This window comes from Channa argus, chromosome 8 (assembly GCF_033026475.1).
Source record: "Channa argus isolate prfri chromosome 8, Channa argus male v1.0, whole genome shotgun sequence".
NCBI classification, from domain to species: Eukaryota; Metazoa; Chordata; class Actinopteri; order Anabantiformes; family Channidae; genus Channa; species Channa argus.
In genome coordinates, this window is record NC_090204.1 from 3,409,475 (window position 1) to 3,432,492 (window position 23,018).

General features: G+C 38.0%; 1 protein-coding gene across 7 annotated transcripts in view; it reads left to right on the plus strand.

Annotated features, from left to right (window-relative positions):
* lpp (LIM domain containing preferred translocation partner in lipoma) overlaps positions 1-23,018 on the plus strand; it is a 129,542-nt gene that overhangs the window by 66,261 nt on the left and 40,263 nt on the right. For all 7 annotated transcript variants that reach the window (XM_067512704.1, XM_067512705.1, XM_067512701.1 and 4 more), the window contains one exon: positions 9,350-9,937. In XM_067512704.1, the coding sequence (XP_067368805.1) occupies positions 9,350-9,937 (588 nt within the window). The remainder of the gene's footprint in view (positions 1-9,349; positions 9,938-23,018) is intronic.

Sequence of the window (23,018 nt, forward strand, 5' to 3'; positions counted from 1 at the left end):
CTATCGGTTGTGATAAGATTTAAGTTGAAATTAAAATGCTCTTCCTGCCTGTTTTGTCCACACGCTGCACAATGTTAATGCGCAGCACAATAAATAAAATATTGAAGGCGTCACTTCCCTAAAAGACCTACACTTATCACCGCGGTAAACTTCCCCAGTTGTGCGTGTGTGTGTGTTGCTTTAACTGAGGTGGCGTCTTTCCAGATGGATTCAAAGTGGGAGAGCTACTTAACTGTCACTAGACTGCCTTCTGGCAGTGCCGGAACTTCTGAAGATGTGTGACTCACTTATAGTCATGATTCCACCTCAATTAACAGTCAATCAGTGAGTTGCACTGAAGCCATCTCTTTGTTTATTTCCATGTTGGAAGCTGAAGTGTACCATTGTTGGTGCTGTTTAGAAAGATGGCATGAACTGGGCACAATGGTGCCTTTAAGGAAAGAGGTTATGACACCATGACAGGAGTTCACGTGTACATTTCTAAACCGAGTCATGCACACGTTTCTATATTAGGCCATATAAGACCAGAAGTCAATGTTCTTTTGTTTCATCAACATAATTACTTAGTGATTTAATGCACATTAAGCTTGTGCAAATGCTCATTCATCATCAAAAGTAACAAAAATGCTCCACTGTAAAAAAAACAAAACAAAATGTAAATAATGAAAAGTATATTGGTGCAAAACTTTGCTTCCCCCTTTATGAAATGTTCTTAATCATTTATATGTCCTCTCGTTGCCATTGGAACCTCCTCCAACCTCTTTGTGTATTCTATAAACAGTGTTTGTGTGCTTTCAGGTGTAATCTATCCACAGGTTTTCAGTGATATTTTTTGTCTGGAGACAGGAAAGGCCATGGTAAAACATTCACCTTTTTTTAAAGCAGCAATGAGTTGAATTGGATTTATAATTTTTATCGTTTTCTTTTTGAAAGACCCACTACATCTTCATTTTTAGCGTTTGATGGGTGGCAGGAGGTACTGACATTGCAACATCTGATGTATTGACAGTGAAAGACGAGACAAATACCCTAACGTTGTGGTTCCATGAGAAAATATATTATCAATTTACTATAATCTGCCCTCCGTTTAAATGTACGGGTTACTCATAGAAATCTGCTTTCTTTGGTAATTGGGGAATAATGTTTACATAACTTAAGAAACCTTGTTAGTCCATTTAGAATCTTTGCTGGAGAAGTCTGGGTAAGTTAATGCCTCGTTTCCATGAACCTCTTTGCATATATAAAATCCATCCAAGATCCAAGTGGTATTTTCAGATCACTCTTATTCCTGTCTTCATGTGTTCCTGTCTAGTGACCGTGGCGGCCTGCCAAGCCTATACTGTTACAGGGGAAACACTGCAAATACACTTGTCTTTTTTTCTTCAAATATCCCAAAGCAGAATAACAATTAGCATTTACAGTTGCAGGTACATTCTGGCTCTTTTTCATTGATACTGTATGGAGTGCCAAAGAGAATGGCATCATCTGTCACTTCACGACTACGTCAGCAGACAAGCCTCAGTGAAGCACACATTTGTTTGTATTTTTCCTCCGTGTCAAATAGACTGATATCTGTGGAATAAGTTGTCATGTCCATACAAAACAGATGGGCATTATTGAAGTCTTCTGACAGTTTAGCTGAAGCTGAGTGCTTGAAATGCTGCTGAGATGGATCCTTCCACGAGATTGCCCGGAGGAGGCCTCACTTCACACTGTGCCAGTCAAGCCATACCGTGACACTCCCATCTCTCAACAGGCAGAGCATTGCGAATGGCATTCGCTGTCACAACATGGCAGAATGATAGGCCCTCGCTGCTCCCTCCCAAGTCTCCCACTGATCATGGTGTCTGCTGAACGATTGCATTTTCTAGACCACCCTGGTTGTGTCTCGACTCCCTGAGATTATGATAGGGTTGGTAACCTTTCTTCTGCTCCCCTTAGGAGACTCAATCTCTGGAGGCACTCAGGGGAAGGCGGCAAAACTGAATACAGCATATTTGAATTTTTATGTGGATTAATTATGAAGGTCAAAACCAAACCTCAGTGGGAATGGAGTAAATGATCAAAAGCAAGGAGATGGCAGAAACATACAGTAAGAAGAAAGACCTGGAGTGCCAAACAGAATTCATATGTTTAATACAAAGTACACAGTGAAATAGAAGTTATAACATATTTAGCTTCTGTACTGTGCAAGTAAGAAATCTTGCAGAAGTAATTTCATCTTTCAGGCCTGGGTGGCAAGTACAGCTCAATATGGAGCTGGAGGTGCGAGAGGAATGAATAAATTAGACTTTAGCCTCATTCTTTAGAACAGTACACAAAATTTCCACCAGCTGATTTCCAAACACACACCTCCTCTTTTATTATTGCTCTGCTACCTCCCATGATCCATGGGCTAATTGTTAGTGTGCTTTTGTAGTATTATATTAGAGTCGGCGTTAACTAGTTGATTTAAGTCACATTCGGTTACATAAATACATGTGTAGGTCCTGACCTCAAAATGAGTCATCAGCCATATTTTAGCATTTTACAAGAAGAATAACAAGGACATATTATTATTTGCTTCCTTGCTGAGGGTTAAATTCTAAATTTGATAACCAATTGTGTATGGAAAATACGAAACAGCTAGCTATATACTGTATATACCCGTGTCCACCTTTTTTTTTTTTTTTGTAAACTCTGCTGTTTAAAACAATTATGTAGCTTCTCCTGTATCAAAACTACTAGATCTAAACTCATTAGAGCTAAAGTTACAATACATAACTAATGTTGTGTTTTTAAACCACATTTTCATGATCAAAGAGATAAAAACAAAGCTACCTTACCCATGGTTAACACTAGCTCCTGTCACTCATCTGGTCTCCTCTGTCAAGCTGGTATTATTAAAACCCCATAAGGCTTTTCTAAGTGATGATATGTTCATTAAATCATTTTTAACATATATACAGGCTTGTTATTTGAAAGGAAAGTTTTTCAAAATTAAAGGTAACCAATTACTATATGGTCTTGGGATTGCGTTTATGGATATGTACACACATGCCATAAAGAATCATTATAGGCATTTTAACTGGTTGTTGGCTGGGCAAGCTGCAGTGTACTGTGGGTTCTGACACCTGTCAATGATGGCCAACATTAAATGTTTTTCCATGCAAACCCATGTCCACCACAACATTAAAGTCACCAGTATTATTGTTGTGGCAGATGGGTATAAAATGTCATGTTGAAGAATGCTGGCTTCTATTGTTTCCAACTTCTGCTGTTGTCACAGGCATGGCACTGGTATGTAAGACATTCTGCTTTATTCCACGTAAAAAGGTCAAGGCCTTAGGCAGCTGCTTTTCACACTGGATATGTTTTTTCTTTGGAGCTCTGACACTACAAGTGTGCGATTGTGTGTTTCTGTAACTTATCTCCAAAGGCTGACCAAACTGCCCCAAGTTAACACTCCAGCTCTGTCATTTTAAGGCTCGGTGGTCTTTTAACTTTTCCATCTCTGTTTGTTTCATATACTGCATTTGTCTTTGATTGCTTTGTTACTGCATGCAGCAGAGATGTTGTCACAGTGCCGGTGGCACCCATTGACCTTAAGGTCAATCTGGCAGCAGGTTCTGAGTTTTGACAGGGGCAGCCAACTGTGGAGAGAAGAGCATCCCTTCAGGCACTCAGTGCGTTCCGTCAATGTTCGTTAGTCAGATAAACTGCATAGTATCACTCCTTTGTCTTTTATTAACAGGGTGAACCAAAGACAAATGTAGTTTGAGCCAGGAAGCTGTGACAGTCTGTGTAACCTGCCTCTTTACATCATGGAGTCCTAGCAACAATGCTAAAAGGCTTACCATCAACTCCTGTCATTGCGTATTATTCCTCTTTCAAACACATACAAATTTACAGTGCACAAATGCATTTGCATGGACAAAGCTTCTTCTGCACAGTTACAGTTTGTGTTTCTGGAAGTGACGACTTTGACACACTAAGCAATGGCCATTTTCGGCTGTGCAGTATTTTAACTCCTGAAGCAGGAGAGGTTACAAGTGCATGAAGATCTCATGACAGGAATGAGTCAGGGGTGTGTGGTGTGAGACTGTGCTGTAGTTCTGCAGGAGGTGAATGAAACAATTAGTTTCTGTTGTGGGAGACCTACTAAACATATATTTCCCTCTTTTGTAAAGATAGCCTGCAGAAGTGCCACTATTGGTGACTCTTGGGGTTTTATTAACATACAGTAGCCCAGAAAATTTTTTTTAGTTGCATCAGTGAGTAATGTGCCCTACTTTGTATGATGTTGTTACATCATACAAGAAATATTACATACTTAAGGCCAGTTTTGGGGGTATTACATAACTGTAGATTTTAAAACAGGGGCTTAATAATTAAGTACATCGTCTTTGGGTTTGTATGGTGGTCAAACCAGAGTCTGCACTCGATATTTGAACCATACCTAGTTGTTTCTGGGTTTTTTACATTTTACATTTCTCTTTGTGTCTGTAATTGCTTTAATTTTAGAGACTTATGTTACTTAGCCTTATAAAAAGACAGTTGAAAAAGATCTGCACTTATTTTAACCGTTTCAAAATTCAGATAATAGTGGTACTTCTGCACATATATCCATTTAGTTTTGATGGTCGTAACAATATTTATCAAATTAAAATGTTCTTTTCTAAATATAAAGTGTGACACATAAGTAAATGGCTCATTGTAAAGGTGGAGTAGGCCCTATAATGTCTAAAGGGTCCAAAATATTGACTTATAGCTCCCTAAAAAGTATCTTCACAGTTTCAAAAGTTTGGACCTGACCCAAGCCTCATAAATTATCAAAAAAGAGAGACCTAAGCCAGGGGAACCCAAACCACCCCCAATTAGGTCTACATTTCATGAATTTTAGTTTTAGCTTTCATAGTGCCAGGGGTGGTTAATTTAGGCCGTTACATTAACTGCAAACAATCACAGAAAATTGTGCAGTGAATTAATTATTTTTAAGTGATTCACAGCCCTAGTTTATACATTAGAAGCTAAAGCATGTTGCTGTAATTTTGCTATTATTTAGAGACACTTGCTTGAGCCATGAAATGTTCTGCTGTTTTCTGTCTAAACCCAACTGAGCCAAAGGTCAGTTTCCCCTGACCATTATATGAAGCAGACCCCTTTGTGCTCCAGTTGTCTATTTAGCCCTTTTGTTTGATGTCATTATATCTCAAAGGGGCCAGACTGTTGAACACATTGCAGTATCCAAATATGGTTTTTAAAGTTCTATTCGAAACATTCAAACCATCATGTTCTGACGAGTCCTTTCGGGTTTGGTTCAGGTGCTCAACCTCTAGGGTGGGGTAACTAAAAGGGAAATGGTAGAAAACCCACGTAACTTTTAATGTAAATGTTTGTTTCATGTTGTTATTAGGGGAATTTTTTCTTATAAGTCCTTACAGATGTCTGTTTCAGTTGCGCTTTTTCCCATTTGATTGTATTGAACATATGTAAAAATAATAATAATTTCACCATCTTCAATCATTTTTTATTGCACTAATTTAGTGGGAATGCACTTGGCTGAAGCAATTATGTTGTATCACCTTTTATTAGAATTATCCCTACTAGCCATTGTTGCTCAATTATTATAAGTCTCTGAAAAGGCAGAACAGGACCAGTCACCAAATTATAATTTTAGGCAAATGTGATATACGGTGCCCATTATACATTTATTGAAATTTGAATGAAAATCTTGATGAAACATCCAGTTTTTTTGAAGGCCAGGGTTTTCATGCAGCTATAACTCCAAGGCACACAAGTCAAAAATTAGATATGCAGATATAAGCTATGCAGAGTTAAAGTATTCGAACATTAGTTACATATAACACATTTTATCTGCTAATGGAAAGATAGTTCAAAACAGCTAGAGGTCTTACCATGATCCACAGAGACAATGTTTAATCATGTTTAATGTGCCTCATCTTAAAGTATTTTAGGAAGAGAATTGATACCCTCAATTGCATGACCGCACAGACGCTGTGGATCGTTAAATGTGACTATTGTTGAGATGACTAAAAGTGGAAGGATGATTAGTGTCTGTTGACTGGGGATTCTTCCATGGTCATAGTGGAAGTGCTGAAATTGACAGATGCAAATGGACAATTGAGCCAGTATTCAAGAACAGCAGCTTTGTATAAATAAGGAGCAGGAAAAAGTTGAGAGAAAAATATCCAAGGTCTTAGTGAGTCTGAAAAGATGCAGAACTTCTCCCTCTTTAGGGGTTTTCCCCAAGCTTGCTTTAAAAAAAATCCTCCACACCCGTGGTTTGAAATGCAAAGTTAACAGTTTTACTCAGCCCCCCAAGGCTTGTATAGTCTCTCCTAATCTTTTTTAATGTGTCAAAAGGCTTTCTTGAGAGTCTCTGTGAAATTTCACACTTAAGTTGTTTGCAAAGTCAGTCTGAATTACAGTGTAGAGTGAGGGTTAACTTTTCTGAAGGGGTTATGAAAAACTTTTTAAAAACTGTATGTGTTGTGTTTGTTTATGGAGGCGGTGTTAGAGACAACAAGACAGACGCTGTGTCCTGGGTCACACTTCTAAATGTCAAACTATGCTTCATAAGGGCAGCTATACAAATAATCTTAAATGGAATCATTGGCTAAGTAATCACATTTTAGGTATGTATGTAAACAGACAAGTTTATCATTAATGACTAAATGTACTACTAAATGCAATGTGTTAATTTGAATATGTTCATAATTTCTTAAAATTAGTAACTGGCATTAATTCAGCGAAATTGTATCATGGTGACATAATCATATTACCATTTTACAAAAATGGGTTGTCAGAAAAAAGTCAGCCTCAAGTGTAAACTGTTTAAAAATACTCCATTCACTAATATTATGTGTAAAGAATTTTTTTTTTTTGGTACAAAACACTGCTTAAAATTGAGGTCTAATTTTGCACTATACATTTACCATATTGCCCAGCTGTACCCAGATTTCTAAAAATGCACAATGTTCTTGTATATTCTTTAGTGTGGCCACTGGAAGCCGAGAACAGGGAACATTAGCTAAACTAAATAAATGTTTTGTTCCTAAGCAAGAACAAGACATCATCAGTACATATTGTTTAACCCCTACCTATTAATCTCTTTGCTTAGTGTTCATTGTATTATCTCAGACCACCCTTATTAATATTAACTGGTCAGAGACGTACAGCAACTAAAAGGCGGTTTAGTTAATATAAAAATCTTTTCCACTGCGCTGGAGTTTTGGTTCAGATTGTATGCATTTGATTAGTTTCATTGCCCTCAGAAAGGAGTGAATCCATTCTCTTAATGTAATTTGTGGAAAATGTACCATGACAGTGTAATTATTTTGAGGGGACCAATTTGCATTTCCAGGGCTCTGCTAACTAAATATTACTGTAGGTTCTAAGGCCTTAAAGATAAATTAATAATCTCAAGTATTTAAAAGCCATGAAACATTTAAATTAAGTAATTTCACTTCCTAAAGGGCATAGTGGAGATTTTTCCATACATATGCAGACAGACACACTTTTTAAAAAATATCAGTACTAATCACTTAGACAGAAATCAGACTTAGAGCAGAAAATATTTTCTGGAGCTTTTAATGGTTCCTTAGGGGCTCCCCTCTGACTTCGATTAGATGGAATTTAGACAAAGTTCATGCATGCACCTCTTTTACCAAACTTGAAATTTCTTTTATGTCAGTACATTATTAGGATCACAGTACTACATACTGTATTGCTGATAGAATTGCCTTTAATTCAATTTAGGCAAGGAATTAGAAGGGGGCGCAGCAGAGCTGTAAAACATAGCTATTTGTGACATTTCTACGCAGCAGCCTTTGATCAACTTTTAAGAGAAATCGATCAGAATTGCTGCTCTGCCCCAATTTAGAAGTCATCTCATCAAACTGAGTTGCAAAGGTTCTGAAGTCTACAAGTGTTCATTTTTGTTCCCTTAGTGCCTCAAATTTAGTAATTGACTCCGATTTTTGGCTTCAGGCAATAACCTAATAAGGCCGTCCAAGGTTAATGATAGACCCTTTTTAGACTGGCTGAACGTCTGACACCGATATGTAGTGGTAGTGAAAAACAATTATTACTTATATGAAAGGCACTCAGGGCGGAAGCCTCTGACATCTGAGTGAAACGTTATTCTGTGTCTTATTCAAGGCATGTACGTACGTAGCCATTGGACATTCGATCAAACTGCCACTGTTCAGATGGTGAGAAACTCAGCAGCGGCTTGTGTTGCTGCTTTATAGTCGTTTCTTCCCAGGAACACCGGCATCACAAATCTCAGTGATTTACCATCTTTCCCATCCCCAGCAGCTGGAGTCAGCACAAGTGTCATGTGCCATTGCCAATCGGCTGTCATGGCGCCCTCTGCCAAACAATTTATCCCTTCCCCTCTGCTTTATTAGCCATAGATTATGTGTGGTTGTGGACAGTGTAGAGCCTCTGCTGTCGAGGTAAGCTTGTAATTGACTCCGAGGAGGTTGAGTGGATAATCATTTAGGTGTAAACCACACTACACAACAGTTAATTTCACCGTTCAGCAAGGTTTATTTTATCAAAGTTTGTTAGTTCATCTTCTTACTGTTACAAGCACGTTTCAATCCTGTTTTATTCAACATTAGTAATGATCACAATGCTAGTCTTTTGGTCTGTTGGTCTGTCCGATGGTCCTTAACTCTGGCCTTGACTGAAATTCCCTGATCAATGTAGATTGAAATGCCATTATATGTTTTACATCAAGAGTCAGCCAGAGGGTGAATCGTGGCTTTGACTTTCCCCCGTTTTGCTCCTCTACCACTACCAGCAGGTGAAAGTTTTCTCTTAAGTCAGCACCTCCTGCATGTGTTGCCTCAACATTTGGTACAGATAATCATGGTTCCCTGATCAGGATTTATATTGATAGTGGTAATCCTCTGACTTTTCCTTTTACAAATAAAACATTAGGTTTTATTTTTTATTTTAAATGCAATGTCTCAAGCGATGGATGGATTACCCTTTACATACGCTACACGTATCACATTTCCTTGCCGGAGAGTTTGCTCCTAATTTGGGGATCCCCTCACTTTTCATCTAGTGCCATCATCGGACGAAATGTTTTATTTCCCCCATATATGAATTATTACCAAAAGGAATCATTCAATTGCAAAGTGATGTTTCCTTAAGCCTCAGCTGTATGTTGTGCTTTTGTTGCTAATCATCAAATATTGACCAATATTAATATAACATGCTGATGCAAACATTGCATACCATCCTTGGCATGTCATATAGTTTATGTTGTCCATTTCAAGTACATATAGTTACAGCCCATAATGAGAACTTTTTTTTCTGTTTTGTTTTACAGAACTCTGGATCTTCAACTGCCACCCCCAATGCTCCAGTTACTGGTTACAAGCGAATGGTCATTCCAAATCAGCCACCTCTGACTGCCACCAAAAAGTCTACACCCAAAGCTCAGCCCTCTGGTGTAGTGTCCTCCCCATCCCCTGTCAGCCCAGTGGCTAAGACTCAAAGCCACATAGCGCCTCAGCCAGTTCCAGCCTCCTACGCTACAGCCTCAACCCCAAGCCAGCCCACCTTCAATGTTCAGGTGAGGTCAGCCCAGCCAGGGCCCCAACATCAAGCCCCAGCTGGGCTTCATTTTGGGCAACAGCCCATTCGGAACCCTACTCAGGTGCAGTACATGCCTGCCCAGCCCAAAGGTCCCGACTTTGCCTATGGCCCACCACAGCCTGGTTTCTCGCCAATGGCTCAGGGAGCATATCAACAACAGCACCATCCAGGAGCACCCCAAGCAGGTAGCCTAAGCTCCAGGAGACCTGACCATGCACCCATCCAACCATACCAGCCTCCTGGTTCCAAGAAAACCTACATCACCGATGTGCCACCAAGCTTGGCTCCCTATACTTCTGGACCAGCACCTCCACCAAAGGTAAAAACATTTATACTTTTGTAAAACAAATAGTTCTCTTACTTACTGGAATTATATTTTATACAAAGCAAAGGCAAAATGCAAAGCATTCACATAGTGCTTATTGCAGACTTCTTATACATTTACAACTACTTCCAGCTTAGAAAACAATCATTTAGTTTCTCCATTTACCCTGTCAGTTTCTGGCACGTTCTTTCACATTGACTGAGATTGCGGTAGTAGGCTAAGAAGAGTAGCCCATACATTCATTTCCTCAGCTACATATCCTTGCTCCTTCTTAGGTATCCTAATGCATTCATAGGCCAACTGGGATATTTAATCCCTCCAGTATGTTCTAGGATTTCCCTGGGGTTGTCTTGCTCTCAGATATCCCTGGAATACTTACACAGGGAGGAGTATGAAACACGTTCTGATTGGAAGCTTGAACCACCTCAAATGGCTTCAGTCAAATGGATAGCACTTTTACTTTAAAACTTTATAGAATGTAGTTGAACTCATCTGCATACCTCAAAGGGTGAGCCCAGACAGCATGGGAATTTCCTTTTTTTTTTTCCTGAAAAAATGTAGAGACTTCCTAAAGTCTGTGACCATAGTTGTGGGTTGGAACATAGACTGAGTGGTAAAAGATTTAGTTTTAACCTTAGTGCTTTCTTCATACGATCAATGATTAGAAACTTTTTTCCTCCCTCCGTTAGCTTATCCCTTAACGTCTGGGTCTCCACAGCAGATCACGTGGTCTGAATTTTTAATTGGCACAGGTTTTCGTGCTGGACACAATGCCTACCACTTTTACCAGGCTTTTTGAGCGGCTCTTAGAGGTTTGCTGGCTTATGCCACCTCAACAGCTGAGGTTGGACAGTTTGGGGTTTCAGTGTGCTGTCCAGGGACACTTCAACACGTGGCCGTCTGAGATCAAAATGCCAATAGGGCTACTGGCACCTATTATTACACTTGCTTGATTAAAATCACTATATTTTGCTTATAGATATTGAGCTTCATTTTTGTGCCAGTAATTTGCTTTTAAAATTCTAATCTTGAATGTAAGCGCTAACCCTCATCTACGTATTGACCCTAGGAGGGTCACAGTGTGAAATGGCTTGAAAAAATATCACCTGCTTCTGTCAAGCTCCAGTCATTCCTCTGCAGAATTAATGTCTCAGAGGCTCTTTTTAGTCATCCATCCATTCAGTATCTAATGTCATGTTAGGGGTTGCAGGGGGGCTGGAGCTGATCCCAGCACTTAGTGAAGAGGGGTACGCCCTTGACAGGTTGCCTGGTTATCAGAGGGCAGACATACAAGGCTCTTTTAAATCAGGAACTACTACCTTGGGTGATTTCTCCAGACCTACTCCCCTTCAGGGTGTTTTCTTTGTGTTTGCATTCGCACCACAAGTATCAGCTCTAAAGTGACACAGGCCGTGTGTTTATGAATTCCTATATTGATTTATTGTGAGTCTGCAGCCTTTCCTAATAGCTAGTAAAATACATTATGTCAACTTTCCCTTCAGGCAAATGTCAGCAACACATTATATTTCGTCTTTGACACTAGGTTTTATCTTCCAAGATTAATTATAATATTTTAAAATGCTACTGTATGGACACGATGGACAAATGTACAGTTCACACCCACGGTAAATTAACACATGGTTTGCTGAAATAATGAAAGTAAACACTGCTCACTGACTCTCAGGAGCAGGACTGCTGAGGTCACCTTGGCTTAGATCTACAGAAATTAAAGTTATAAATATGGATAAAGTCATCACATCTAATTCTAAATGGGAACTTTCATGCATTGAAAAAAATAAATAAATAAAGCAACAGTCCTAGGACAAACATTTCCACAGGTTTCAGCCTCGACCACCAATGCATGCTGCATGCTTGTTCTCAACAAGCCCCTGTCAGACATGCACTGACATTCTGACATTCTCCTGACTTTGTCTAGAGGGGGTTTATGTGTGAACCCGAATGTTCGAGGGAGATGCTCCCAATATTATATATAGACTTTACCCTTTAAAACCTGTTTCACGTATGATTCCGGACAATGTTGGGAGAATTCAGCCTCGGACATTGTCCGGAGTGGCCTTTCAGAGATATGACTCACAGTGGGAAATCAAGATATCGGCTTTGAGGAGCGTCCTCACAAGTAAAAGTCCGCTTGATTTCCATGAGCGATCAGCACGCACAGGAAGCATAGAGCTTTTCACAGCACACAGTTTCCCACAGCCAGCAAGTTTACTATCATGTTGTACCTCCTGTGTGTGTTCATCGCACACCCAAAGCAAGCGGATTTTCACATGTGAGGACGCTTCTGGCTTCAGTGACCTTGCCGTGTGTTACTGCGTGTGAAACACAACTACAGTTCACACCCACGGGCAATTTAGGGTCACCAGTTAACCTAACTGCCTGTCTTTGGACTGTGGAAGGAACCCTGATGTACCTGGATAACAGGAGCATAGGCAGAACATGCAAACTCTTCCTTCTCCCTCTTTTCAGACATTCTGTAGCATTTAATAAAGTAGAAATCTCTATGCATGTACAAGAATGTCTGTGCGTCGGTGAGGTATTTGCTCTTATGCATTTGTGTGTACACTATGCATTTATTTGTAGAGAATCAAATGACAATACAATGGGTGCTGCATGATAAAATATTAAAAATATTTTACTCTTGAAAGACAGTGCCATACACTGATTAACCACAACATTAAACCATCTAGTCTTTGTAATGTTGATACTGATACTGATAAAATCAGCTAACAAAAGTTTTTATTTCACTTCTTGTTTCACTTGTCAGTATTGAAGGTCTACTATACACAAGAGACCTAGTTTCGTCCGGTCCCTGTCTGAAATCAAGGATCCACTGTTTCAAAGCTTACACTGGGAAAACCCCACCATTGTCATTATTGTCAACTGCACCTGACATAGCAGAAAGTGGAGTTAATGACCAGTCAATTAGAATGGATTTGGTTCAGTTAGTTTTGTTCAGAAATTATTTTTGTACACCCTTCATTTTCTTTTTCAGTTTTCTTATTTTTGCATCGTTATACTACAATTGTTCCAATTGGGTTTTTTTTTTGGCATTAATCTAACCTTAGTTCCCTAATAATGACAAAGTGAAAACAGAATTTTAAAAACATCTCTAGAGAGACCTGAAAATGGCTCTCCATCAATGGTCCCCATCCAACTTGACTTAGCTTAGATTTGCAAAGAAGAATGGGAGAAAATCCCCCACTCCAGGTATGCAAAGCTTGTTGCATCCATCATACCCAAAAAGATTCAACATGAATCTTGAAAAAAATGAATTTAAACAAACGTACAGACATTACATACACACAACAACATAGGACATTACAATTTGTGACAAAAATACTCATATGACAAATAATATAAAGTGACACAACTGTCATATCACAATAATATGTTTATCAGTCATTTTCTATCCATTTCTATAGAAATTTATGGCCAGGAAAATTATTGTTTATATCAACTATCAAACTATTTTTTGGATTTTATAGTCTTTTGACAGCATCGTAGGTATCATTTAATACCACAAATAAATACTGTATATGCTGAGCACATTAATTACTACATTGCGTAGCCTAAAACGTTCAAATGTAAGACACTGGATCCAGCACTAGACCCTTTTTATAGAAATGTACATGATGGAAAAGAAATTTAAAATACTGTCATTTTTTAGAACAGAGTAGTCAATGCCACAGAGACATCTATTCTAAGCTCAATATATCCAGCCGTCAACAATCTCTGGAAAGTGCAAAGCTCTTGAGTTTTCTTTAATTCAAGGATTTTATGCTAGTTCACAATACAAACTGGGCCTCCCAGCCTCTGGGAATAGTTCATCAAGGACTGCACTTTACTAAATACAAATTAGCTTCAACATTGCAGCACATATCTTAAAAATACATCTAATTATATTTGTTCAAAACAAAAGTTTACATTTTGCTTGAAAAGCTTGCTTTGGTCCCAGTATGATGGATTATTAAAAAAAACAAAAGGTGGTGTTTAATAGATTTGTAAGCATCTCTTTGATTTCAGATAAAAGCAAATTACTAAATTTACAGATACCCCATGCAGACTATATATATAAAATTTGCATTACAGGATCATAATCTTATTGTCTCCATCCCCCGCACTTTAAATCAATGCTATGAAACATATTAAGAAACATAATGTTTCATATGCACACACTTATGTGAAGAATAGTTGTAAATGACTCTGTGTCACATGATGTTTGACCTAACCCTGAAATCTTTGTATCCAAACCTTTGCTCTAATGTTTTTCTTCTTAGTGCCAAAACAGACCAGAGATATTATTAAAGCCAGATTAGAATGAAAGCAAAATCTGACAACTGCGCCTTTATGATAATCACTCTTCTTGACCCAAATGTTGTGACATGTTCATAACCTTTTACAAATGGTGTTAAATCTGCTTAAAAGAAGTGGGCTGTGCCTCTTTTAATCTGTTGTGCAAATAAACCAAAACATAGTCAATTAAAGGAACTATTTACACATTTGTCATAATTATCAAAAATTATCTCCAGTCACTTAGAGTTAATCGTAATTCTATGTAATGCCCGACACTTTCCCATTAGGGGGTCTCTGACTTTGATTGAGGACTTTATTAAAGAGATCGGTTCACATAATTGAGTGTATTCATAGAAGGTCAGTGTCATTAGAAGTCCAAGTTGAACTGCTGAATGAAATTCTATGATCTAGACTTCTGATTAACTTGCCTGCTCTGCTCCTTTACCCTCTGCCACCCAGCACCCAATCCCCTGAAGTGTCCTTACTCACACGTAAAGTAAAGGTGTACAGCTTCGCACATCAGCCAGCTTCAAGGACTCTTAATTACCCAAATCCACCAGTGTTTGATCTCTATTGTACTGCAAAAAATTAACAGATTTCATGGCTGCCGGTTAACATACCAATTTCCACGAGTCTCTTCGCCTTTTCCGAAATTGGAGGAAAGCTAAGCTGCATGATGACTTGTGTTATTTCTGAGCTTGAGTGACATTTGACAGGGGAGGATTATTTTGAACTGCTCTATCCCTGCAGCCAGTTAAAGGCCCCTCGAAGGTCAATGATAGTTTCTTCTGTCAAACATGTTAAAATATCTGTCATTTCTCTGTCTACTGGTCCTGGCCAGTTTGCGTTTCGACCTACACAAGACCATTTACATTTTGGTGGGTCTAAAGTGGTCTTTTATATGCATCAAACCATATTCGACCGAAATTGTTATTCAAAGTTCAAACCCCTTTATCAAATATGAAGAAATTCATTGAAGTTGAATTAATCTATGTTAGCAGTTAGCTACAGGCAATTTTTTAGAGAGTATTAGTTTAGGCATTCAGGCTAAACCAAAGACTGTTACAGTATCAATGACGGTACTTGGACTAAGTGGGGTAATTACAAAGTTAGAGACCAGTTAAAGTCTATGCAGTTTTTAATAAACAATAAATTCCATGTTAATGGAATAGAAGTCATTGTATAGTGTTACTATAAGTCTTTAGAAGATATACCTCAGATGTAAATAAGGAATAAAAGGGAACCTAGGATAGACCCATGGGGGACTCCTCGTCATGTCTAATTCTCAGGCCCTAGCTGTTGCAAAATCAACATCTAGGTTTAGTTCTTCACAAAGTGAGCTGGTTGAGTCCAGGGCTCCCAGCTCTGCTATGGATTACCACAGAGGATTCCTCCCCTGGTGCAGAGTTACCAAATGTATCTAAAGTATGCTGCATGTCTGTGCTCTTCTCTCTTTGTGTTATTGTACCTGAAACAAATAGTATAAACCAAATACATGTACCAAATCATAGGAGTTTATTAACTATCCTTTTCTGATCCCAGGGTCTACAGTATTTCAAAATATTGCATAGATAGCTCAACCACATACTTTCGCACTGGCTGTGTAAAAAAATACATAAATGATTCTTTAGAATTCCTTAAAGCTAGTTTCTGTTTTTTCTAAACAACATTAGAAAACAAAGTCTTATTTTCACCGTGCATCTCAAAATATTTGTTCGCTATTCAAATGTCAGTGTTTAAAGGACAAAATCATGATTTCTGTTGTGTTGTTTCTATAAAGCAATTAATGTACAGTGAAGCTTTCAGAAAAAGGACACCACTAAAATTAGACGTGTGTGTGTGTATATGTGTGTGTGTGTTTGGGTGAAAGGTGCACATGCATAATGAGCTTGGAAGTATAATTAGAATATATTCCATGTGGTTTCTTTGGTGGTGAAATTGTCTTTGCAGCACAATTACAAACAAAATGAGTCATGATTTTGAAAAAAGAACACCCACTCACATCTAAGTATGAATACTTCAATTACACCTGTGAGCAACTCTGCCCTTTCAACAGTTTCTTTGTTTCTCTCATACTGTTCAAGAAAGCAAGATTATAGATACCAGCATAAATAACAGTTGCTTTGTGCTTTGTTCATCATGATTCATTCTCATAAATTTTCACCTCAAGTGAACCATTAACTTTGTAAGGCCTATAGGCATATTAGACCAGTTGTTTTTGGCTTTTGCTATTCATGTTTTTTATTTTTGTACGACACAAATGGGACACATAACTCCAACTGCCTTTAAATAAAGGCACTAAGGTAGAATTTCTTGCAGTGCAAGTGATTTTAAAGGTGAAGTGCAGTTTTACTTTGTTACAGACTTTATATTTTGAATATCCATGACACTTGACATATGCATTAAAATTCTCTCTGTCCTTACGAATCATTGAGAGAGAGTGTGTTGTTTATATTCATTTTCACCGGGCACATACATTAAGGTATCCACTAATACAGATTGTGCTCTTTAGCGCTAAAACTCAACAGGGTACATAAGCTTGACATTTTAGAGAACTGACAATAAAATAAATAGTACCATGTTTTACTTTCAGAAGTGGGTAATTATGCTGTAGTTATTGTATTTTAGTGTCAGACTAATAACTGAATGTCTTTCACAAATGGAAAGGGAACTTAAGTCATGAGTGGTGATGTCCTAGATTTAAAAAAAAAAATCCTCTCTCCAAGTAATGAATACCACAGCAGTGAGTCATTCAAGTTGACCCCTCTTGTAAACACACTAAGTACAACCCCACATGAAGGCACTATTTTCAATACACAAAGATTAGAGCTATGTCCTTCTGGTAAAACTGTTAAGGACATTGGGTAAAGATGTGTTTGACAATTTGTTTTTGATGTTTTGAAACCACGCTGCGAATTTAGTGAGATTTTCAAATGTCAATAGTGTCTTGTGTAGACTTTGAGGGAGTTAGAGTAGAGTAGTAGAGACAAAACTAAAAAACATATTAATAAATAAGGCAGTTTGCTTTTAAATATATTTTTTCAATATATGTTTACACATCAGGTAGAATTAATAGTGCAAAGCAGGTCCCATTCCAGATACAAAAATTAGAAATACAAATGATAATGTGGATTGTGTAAATATTAAGTTAAAAATACATCTCTCATAGGAGTCTGTGCAGAGCCAGAGTCACATACTGAAGAGAAAACCACAGGAGGCAGATAAATCCTCTCCCCCTCCTCGCTCATGTCAGTTTGGAATATTAAATCTATTGGCCGATATCCATTGACTGACTTAAACCTTGTAAAGATGCAGCACACATTCTTGTGTGGTGTGCATCAGAAGTCATTACACTATTAATGCAGGTCAGACTGTGTGGCAGGGATCAGTTGGATTCCTCTGGCATTGCACACATACAGGCTAGTGTATATGATTACTGTCGTGCCTACAAACATGTTGTTGGATGACATAGCCCACACAGCATCTGGTGACTGAATGCTTCATAGACTAAAGGTCGCTCCACTAGGCCTGGTCCTTGAGGTCAGTGATTCAGTGTAGATCTCCTTATGTTTCACTTTCATGCCAACACATCAGAAAACTTCCTTCCAGTAGCTGCTTCCAGACCTAAGCTATAACGAATCTCAAATGCAAATATAGCCACAAGCAACATTAGCCCATTAAGGATAACAAGAGCATTAGTATTATTGACAAATATGGGGACTTTAATTTTTAATGTTTAGGTGATTGATGATCAGAGCTGTGGATGTTTTGTGAAGGAATTTAACCAACATGGAAATAAGGGAATAATGTGTCTATTATGCTGCTATGTTTATGGTCATATATAGTGTGTTACTGACCATAATTCTTTCATTAAGGTACCTTTCTCATTGTAAAACCAATATGTAAAATAAATGGATTAAAGAATTGTGGAATAATGGGGATTTCCATTTAAAAAAAAAAAATGGCATTAATGACAAACTCACACAGTAACTTACGGAACTTGCCATTTTTAAGGTTTGATATATGGCAAATAACCTGTTTTTGACCAGTGGTATGAAGCAGTACTTTGTTTATTGTGTATCTGTTTTAGTTTTGTCAGACACACATTTTCCTGCCCAAGGCTTTAGACTGTTGCTCTTTTGGTTGTTATAATGAGGCCAAAGGTCTAGTAATCCATTGAGAGAAATAAAGATGTGAATACATTTGTCAGTTTCTTAGGTGTTTTCTTAAATTGTATTTGTTTTCGTGATTTGTAGTAAAGGAGTTGGGGCCACATTTGTTCAATTAAACCGTAGTAGGCATTATGCAAAGAGGATGTTTTAAGTTACAAACCACAGGTTAAAAAAAAATCCATGAATTTCAATATGTGCAAAACATCATAAAAGATGTGGCCATTAGTGATAGTAGTAATAGATTTTCACTCTTAGATTAAGACTTCCATAGTGACTGTCTCACAGTGGGTGTATTGTAGGTTTTATTGTTTTCTAAATTCATAATTATTACATCCCCTGAATATTCAACTTTTTCCCTGAAATTTTGTTTATTCACATTTTCTTTTCATTCATATTGTTCTCGTACCACATGGTGTAGTTGGTAGTGAATTGTTATTAGAACAATAATTTGCCCTAAAAGTACAAAAAACACTGTTTGACATTTGTCTGATCTTCTGTTCATCATCATATTCTCTAACAGTTGTCCCTGTGGGTGACAAGTGGGTGGCCAGCTAGTGTGAAGTTAAACTTCTCTTGGTGGCAAAGGTATAAAAAGATTCACCAACCAACTAGTAGTTTGACTGCAAGCAATCACACATTGCAAACAGCAGGTTCTCACTAGTGTTTTCCTGGGAAATGGCAGACTATTCAACCCTAGTGTATATTTATGTAATATGTAACACACAGATGCAAATATGGCACTGTGATTATAAAATGAGCAAGAATTATTAAAATACTGAAGAGTTTATATGAGTTCATTTCTGCTAGGTGATTGGTTCCTTCTTTCAGCCAGTGGTAACCCTCAGTAGATCAGAAGTGTTTGTCACATAACCACTCATAAATAATAGGCCCTGCCATCCTGTTCTCCCCTGGCCCCCTCTGAGACCAACAGCATGGCTGGTAAATAACTGGCCAGATCGATACCTGTCATTGCAGTTCAGTGAGCCTTGGCAATCCAAGATGTCTGAGCAGTTTGTTTATTTTCTTGTTTCTCAGCCTTTACTCACTGGTCTGTAGTGAAGACATGCAGATGTATCCTGCTGAACTGAGATTACTCTGCAGCTTTTAAGTCTGGTTTGTTAATGGTGCTGTAGTATGTTGGGTGACAGTTGGATGACCGTGTTTTGCTCACTCAAAGTCAGATGACAGCAACAAACGTGTTTATGTAAGAACTGTATTTTGGATGCTTTGCTAATTCATTAAAATTGAATCATTTGGGAGTAGTTTTTACAAGCTGTCTTTGTGATAGTGTAAAATGTAAATAACTCTTTTAATTAGTTTACTTTGGTTAAAGAGAAAGCACTGTTCGACATAACACACAGTTTGACTGATCCCACTTAGCACTATCGACATGAATGTCTAGAGTTGAAGAGGTTCAGAAAGAAACCAGCAGCCAGAACCACCTGCATAAACAGTGGCCCCTGCTGGCTCCTGCTGGACATGGTCTCCTGTCAATGTCAACACATCTCGATAACAAACAAAGTTTTCTCTGTTTTTGGAGCATTGCTGAAACTGGATTTCTCTTTTTCCCCTCTTAACATCCTCTTCTGTCCACAGAAGAACTGGCTCAGAATCCATGAAACGTGTGCACTTTCTAAACATTTTTTCTCATCAAGGAAGCAGCGCTGAGCTGGCTCAGGCTTTGAGTATTGTCAGGTCCCGTAATTTAGTGGTAGTGCTTGGTCCAGAGGTATCCTTCAGGGTGTCATTCTGATAAACCATGTAGCTGTTTAGGTGGAAAGGAGAAGGATATATCATGGTTTGCTTAGGAGGCAAAATTACACAGGAGAACAACAACACTGTGTATTACAAAAGGGAAGTGCAGTTTGCCAGTGCATCGATTTGAAGACATAACCTGTCTGAATCTTCATTATGTCCACCGCATGTGTTTAAATATACGTCTGTGCTACCACATGAGGGGAAATACTTTTAGCTCTCACCCAAACCAGGGAAACCTGCATCCTGTGTAATATGGTGTTTGCTACATTCACAGAATTGTAATAGTATACAAAGAGATGCCAAATAAGTTTTATCTCCGTCCCAACAATTTGTGCAGTCATTTGTTGTTGTTGTTTTTTTTTTTTCAGATCGCTTGTGGCACCCCTCTCTACACTCTCAGATTTTCAAATATCTGTTTGCAGGGGGATGTGTCAGTTCCGAACAGATGACCTAGTTTTTACACACGCACAATCTTCCAAACGTTGACAGGGCCCTCTACATACATTACATGTCTGTGAACACACTGAAATTCATTCCTTTCTTCGGTTTACAGCAAGAGATTTCAATGGCTGTGGAAATGTCAATTATGGAATTGGTTAATTTTTAATTATTGTTGGCTTGCTCTGTTCACAGCTGCTCTTCAGTTTACTGTTATTTTTTTCTCTGCATTTAATTGGAGCTGAAACAGCATGACCTATTTTGTTTGGAGAGAATGTATACTTTATCTGTGCCTCCTCAGAAGGTGGCCTTGAGCTTAATTTGCAGTGCTGTGATGGTTATTCTCAAAGTGTAATGGATTTTAGATTACTCATAACCTGTTTAACATCATGAGCAGCAATTTCATCAGCTGGATTTACATAGAGCCACTAATACATTACCCCTTTCACAGACTTAACACATCTTTAAATTAAACATGCAGCTGCCAGAAAAATGACAATGCAACTTTTCCACAAATATTATTTTTGTCCAGGTCAAACTATTTCAGTGTGAAGGGTGATACCTATTCTAGTCCTCACGCTATACTCAGTGACATTTTGACATCACTTTTGCAAACAGCTGTCCTTTGTATTATTGTGAAAATAACTAAATTAGACCTGGTCAGACTTAATGAGGTGCTCTTGAAGGTTTCTATTGAAGAGCACTGTGGTGTCACCCTGACAAAAAAACTATCTCTGACTTCAAACATCAGGTGAGATAGTGGGTTTTTCTGTACTTTGAAATGAGATGAAAGTGTCCACTTTAAATGGATGGCTCCTAATATATGCTTCTTTAAGTGCTTAACCCATATTTATGATTACAGACACATTGCCCCTCCTTAAAATACACACACAGAGAAACTCAGTGAGAGGATAGTGTGACTGATCCTGCAATCCTTTCATTGTTTTGTTAGAACAGAGCCTAAGCTGCTATAATCACTCGTTTAGTGCCGTCGCAACAAATGCTTTTTTTAGATTTCAATCCAACAGAAAAATCCAATCCTTCATGAACCTGAACTAATGCAATGGTCCATTTGCTGTTGTTGTTGTTGTTATTATTACTGATATTTTTAATAAGCCATTTGCCTTTTAAAGGCTCTGTGTCCATTTTAGATAATACCATTGTGATTTAGGGAGACAAAAAGCCAGGATGTCAGATTGTGAGCTGACTGAAGCTTCTCTTTTTAACAGCTGAGTTAAAGCTGCGGCTTCATTGACACTAAAGAGCATTTTGTATTGTGAAGTCCATCATCATTTAATCTGAGGATAAATACGTCTGTGAGTGATTATGTCTTTCTTCATTTTTTGCTGAGCATGCAGGAAATGTTAGCTACTGTAAAAGAGACAATAGCTTTTAGTTTAAGGTGCAACATTGCATTCACGAGAAGTAGAACAGAACCTGATAGATGAGTTGCAGTTGCAGAGATACAGATTTGTTTGTCTGTATCTTTAGCAGCTGTCTTTCACTGGGCCCTCTCTGCAGTCTTTGTACTTTCCCCCCTCTATCACTTTTAGCTCATTCGTGCAGTGGTTCTCAGCCTCATTGTCTCTGCATGTTACTTTTGATGTTGCCCTGCATATGAGGATATAGCTTATAAGTTTTAAAAGGTTTAATTAAATTTAAATTCTAAGTTTCCTTACCTTTTCTAAGGAAATGAATTTGTAAAAATATCCAACCTATTTTGCTTTTTTTTTTTTTCAAAAGCACAAAACTATTGTTTAGATGCTGTTGACTGATGTTTTAGGGCCAGTGTTTGTAGCAGATGTGCTATCAACATCTGTGGATTGGTGCTAATGTATGATCCGTTATGTTTTAACTTGTTTCACATCAAAGCTGTTGTATAACATCTATGATTTTAAATGTGCTTGATTTAATTGGTTCCTAGATTCTGAAATTAATTTATCTCTCAGTCTGGATTAGTCCCCAACTATGACTATAACATGCTATTGTTAACCCTATTCCTAAAAAGCCAAATCTTGACCGTTCTGAGCCTAAACATTACATGCCAATATTAAAGCTTCATTTTATGTCAGAAATATTGGAAAAAGTTGTAGCAGGACAGCTAACTACTTTTATGAAGCAGAAGAAAATACATTTGAATGTTTCAGTCAGGTTTTTGCAAAACGCCTTCCACGGGGACTGCTCTGCTTAAGGTCTCGAGTTGGATATAATGATGGCTGTGGACTCTGGCCACTATACAGTCCGGGCTTTACTTGATTTAATATTTGCTTTTGACACTGTGGATCATAAAATCTTGACAAATCAGCTTCAGTCTGAACTAGGGTTTTCAGGGTTTGTCCTCCAGTAGTTTTCTTCTTACTTTAGTGATAGAACTTTCAATATTGCTATTAACA